Below are 5,000 nucleotides of genomic sequence, written 5' to 3' on the forward strand. Positions count from 1 at the left end.
GTAGACACTAATTACATTAACAATAGCGGTTCAAACACACCTGGCTCCACCGGAAACAAATGAGGACACAGAGGGCCTTTTGTGTACGTAGCCTATTAAAGGTATAAGATGCCTTTTCGGGTGTTTTTGATGACTCTAGAGCTCCCCCTAGGGTTGTGGAGTCTTTATAGTTTACCTCATGGCTTGAGCCCTTCCCCCTGAACACCGTACACGTGCATTTGTTTTGGAGCCGAAGGACTAGCAACAGGCGAAGACAATCTCCAAAGAGCTATATCTACTAACTAAGTAACATTTCACGATACTCACGAGATGTCTCTGACTCGCCGTCAGCCAAATTGTACTCAGCGCGGCTGGTACTCCACCTGCGGGCCTCTGCCGGCTATGTTAGGTGCATGATTCTCCCTATTACAACTTTGTTTACCATACCAATTACTTTGCATTACTTTGCATTACTTTGAAGCTGTTATATTGAGGTAAAACTTGCTTAGTGCTGCTTTAACAAAGTGTCAGACAGAAGAGTTTTCCCATATCGGTCTGACTATGTAGTGGCACTGTATGCACCCTGCAAGAATGGGTAGCTTGATCTGGCCTGGTAGTGAAGAGCTAGTAGCAGTGGTGAACAGTAGCATTACACTAGGTCTAGGCTCACACTGGTGGAACTACACTAATAACATCACTGGCTTACCATCTGAATGTATTACCACACTAACAAACAATAGGGCATAGGTCAACAACAACAACAACACATTCAATTTATATAGCAGTTTTCTAGACACTCAAAGCTCTTCACAGTGAAGGGGGAACCTCACTAACCACTACCAGTGAATGCTCACCAGAGTCATCGCACACCAGCTTGACATCAGCAATCTTCCTTAGGGGCGCTAAAGCACCCGTACCATACCCGAGTCCAAGTGCCCACGGGCATCCGGGTTTGAGTCCGGCCCGAGCCATGTCCCAATCCCACCCCATCTCTCTCTCCTACTCACTTCCTGTCAGTCTCTTCACTGCCCTATCACAACAAAACACTGCACTGGTAAACAATGTGGAAAAGGACATCAAAACACATTCCTCATTTACTGTACCAGTTGGAAACAAATCAATACAGTAAGTTCAATTAAGAAAAGCGTGGGAGAACTTTAACAAGGAACATCAAAAAGACCGGCCTCTCTAATGCTATAAAAGCTTTTGAGTGTGTTATTATTTCAGTAATATGAAAAAAAAGATTATACACATTTTACACACTTTAACTGTTTCTACTGAGTTTTGCGCATCATTCATCCTAAGGACACCTTACCGCCAGTAGGGGGCAGTAGAGTGCCACGAGGGCCAGTTGAGTTGTGTTCTCACAGGATATCAGCTGTTTCATTCTAAAGGCACCTCCAACACACCAAACTTTTCTCTGAAAATGTGTGTGTGTATGTGTGTGTATGTGTGTGTGTGTGTGTGTGTGTATGTGTGTGTGTGTGTGTGTGTGTGTGCGTGTGTGTGTGTGTGTGTGTGTGTCTTAGTTTGTGTAGGGGTTCTGTTATTGCTTTCGCAGGGAAAAATACTCTAATAAACATCAAGTGTGAGTCCATCCACCAACAGAAAGGAGCCACGGGAGCAGTCAATCTACATCACCTCATGCATACATCTCCCTCTCCTGTCCACAGCGACGACCAATTACACCGACTCTAATGCTGTTTAGATTGACTGGACACTTCTCAATCAAGAGCCTAACAGACGATTGGTCATAAACAGACACTGTAGGAGACTTGTCCCTCCCAACAGCCATTTTGATTGGGACGGTAAAAAACACAGTGCCGGCGTAGAGCTCTCGCACGTCTCTCTGGAGTCGCCCCTCTCTACCTTCTTCTCTTTTTTTTCCTTTCTTCCTTCATCCCTCGTTCGGCGGAGGTGTGAGGGTGAGAAGGAGAGGCATATGACTAATCAGATGGGGCTAATTTGAAGAAGACGCGTCTCTGCTGGTGCCAAGGCTTGCCCTAAAACCAATTAGGAGGCCCAGGGAGAGGGGGAGAGGAGAGAGAGAGAGAGAGAGAGAGAGAGAGAGAGAGAGAGAGTAAGGGAGAGGGAGAGAGAGAAGGGTTAGAGGGAGGGGGAGAGAGGGATATACTGCTGCCTCATCGAATCCCATTAATCGAGTCTTTTCATCCCTCTATCCCTCCCTCTCCATTCTTCTCTCTCCCTCTCTCCATCTCTCCCCCTCTCTCTCTCCTTCCCTCCCTTTCTCTATCCCTGCTGCCCAGACTCCTTCCAGGACTAATGTGTTAAACCCGATTTGCGCTGATCATTATTATTTTAGTGATGATTTCTTCCTCTCATTTTACATCCACACTCTCTTTCTATCTCTCTCTCTTTCTCACTTATTCTCTCTCTCTCTCACTCTCTTATTCTCTCTCTCTCTCACTCTCTTGGCGACTTCATAGTTTAATTCCCTTGATGAGGTGGTTCAGGGGTAGGAGGGGAAGCGAGAGATTAGTGGAGATTCCTCTTTCTTCATCCTTTCATTCTTTCATTCTTTCTCTCCTCCCTCCTTTTACACAGCAGCATGTCAACGAGTATCTCACTCCAAGATATTAGAGTGTGTGTGTGCGTGTACGTGTGTGTGTGTGTGCATGCGTAATACAATGCATCAGAATGTTCCAGCACTTTCAGCAGATTCATACTTCAAGGTACATTCAGTGATTTTACTTGATTTCACATGGGTTGCCACACGTACTGTACTGGATTTTACAGGACATGAATTGTCCCAGTTTTTGGTGAAAATGAACTTATGAATGATGAATGACTTGGAATTTCTGCTAGTTTCAAATGAAAAGGCTATTCGTTTTTTTTTTCTTGGTTGGACATCAAATCCTATGTAGCCCATGTACAGACATAAAAGGCATGCTTTTTGTTGATTGACAGCAGAAGTATGGTTTACCTTATTACCTGGCAACTGCCACGCAATCACAGCTATGACCCCAGACCCCACTTTGTAGCTACACATGCCTGTCTAGTAGCTGCTCTGTGATGTAGAAAAGGACAGAAGCGGGAAAAGGAGTCCAAAGCGAGTGGGATAGTGTTGGTGTCAAGGAGTGCATCAGGACAATTATAGGAAGAGACCATCGGAAATGTTTCAACATAGGCTCCACAGAACCGCCACTCCCTCCATGCGCATCATGCACTAGGGCACCAAGGGAGTACCAAAGTGTACCAAAATGTTGCCAAATAATAGGAGAAGCTTTAATGCAAACTGCTTTCCACTCTTCGAGAACGTTTACAATGCCAAAATGCAACAACACCGTGTTACATGCAATGATGATACTTTTTCGGGTCCATGAAGCAGATATAACGTTACTTAGGCTACCGTAATTAATTGGAAATGGATCTGTAGTTCACACCAGAGAGAGAGAGGGGGGGGGGGGGGGCTGGCAGATTCCAGGTGGCTTGTCATTGTTGATATCTCCTTTTTAATATAAGAAACATATAACTGCTAACATGTCATGAGCTAAATTTAGCAACTTGTGACTTGACTTGGACTTGAACACTAAATGACTCGAACTAGGACTCGGACTCGTGCATTCAGACTCGCAAATTGAGATGAGGACTAGACTTTTTTTTGTAATATGCCATTAGGCTATAATTCGCAAGGGTGAAACCACGACACTTGCGAACGCACCTAAAGCATATAGCTGGAGCGCGCTTCCCTAAGAAGCACCAGGCAGCGCTACCACAGCAGTGGACAAACTCCTTTTAAAAGTTACCGCTCTCCCAACAACTTGCCAGTGTTTAAAATAGACATCATCCATGCACAGACATCATGTTTGCCACAAGCATGTTACACCATTGAAACATGTTTAAATAAACAGAGTAGGCCTATTATGCTGAATTAATGAATAAAACGCGAGTGAAATGGTTTGTGCGGTTTTCACGGTATGTGTGCACCCATCCGTTTCTACACACGCTAACAATACACACAGCGTTGGGAATGAATCATTTAGATATCTAATAACAGCAGGGCAGGGAGTGTACAGTAGTTATGAGCAGTAGAGTGAGTTCGAACGGTAAAATGCAAGTTCATAGCGGTCGCCATTAAGACACGCTGGTGAGGACGCGCCTATGAGCTGCGCCACAAGTTTTGTTTTTTGAAGTTTAACAACATGTATGCTTACTTTAGTGCTGGACTCTGACTCAACTTGATCAATAGGGACTCGACTCGGACTTGACTCAGACGACTCAGAGTACTGGACTCGACTTAGACTTGACTTGAATTTTTTTTTAATGACTTGGACTTGACTCGGACTTAGACTACAACACTGGCACCTACACTGTGTGATGTGTGCATCACATAAGATCATTTCTGTGCATAAAGCCTTGCTTTAAAAGAACACGGCAACATTTTGGAAAATTAGCTTATTTACCATCTCTCCTAGATAAGATGAGATGATACAGACCCTTCTTGTCTCCGCACTGTGACGGGCGGAGTGATTTGCATACAGAACCTGAAAAGTTCTGGTTTTACTTTAGCAAATCCCAAGTAGCAGTGCTTTGCCTGAACGAGAATATAGTTCCAAGTATGTAGATGCTCAGAAGTGTCTCATTTTACATTAGTATTTGTACATGTTGTAACAATACCACTCACAACATGTAAATAGGAAAATGTTGGAGTTCTTTTGTCACTTTTGGGAGCTACAGGTTAGTTGGCTCAGACCATCTTAATGAAGTATGCTAAGCTAATGCTAGACTAGGCTAATGCTAAGCTAACAGTGAGTGCTGAGTTACTGTAGGCACGAGACAAGAAGGGTCTGTATCATCTCACCTAACTTACCTTACTCGAGGAGGCGAGGACACGGCGAAAAATCTAATTTTCCAAAATGCCGTGTTATTTTAAGTGTTACACTGAAACCTCGCACCTGTTGGGCTTGGGGAAGATGGAAGCGTTGGTGGGTTTGCGGATAAAGTACTCATCGGCGTGGTGGCTGATGGATGAGAAAATTTCCTTTTTGGGCGGCTTCTCC

At 44.3% G+C, this 5,000-nt stretch overlaps 1 protein-coding gene across 1 annotated transcript in view; it reads right to left on the reverse strand.

Moving 5' to 3' along the window:
• Positions 1-5,000, reverse strand: part of chrnb1 (cholinergic receptor, nicotinic, beta 1 (muscle)) — a 36,044-nt gene that overhangs the window by 8,194 nt on the left and 22,850 nt on the right. The window contains exon 9 of the mRNA XM_042069911.1: positions 4,896-5,000. This exon is cut by the window's right edge and continues 68 nt beyond it. Within this exon, the coding sequence (XP_041925845.1) occupies positions 4,896-5,000 (105 nt within the window). The remainder of the gene's footprint in view (positions 1-4,895) is intronic.

The sequence above is a fragment of the Alosa sapidissima genome, chromosome 18 (assembly GCF_018492685.1).
Source record: "Alosa sapidissima isolate fAloSap1 chromosome 18, fAloSap1.pri, whole genome shotgun sequence".
NCBI lineage: Eukaryota > Metazoa > Chordata > Actinopteri > Clupeiformes > Clupeidae > Alosa > Alosa sapidissima.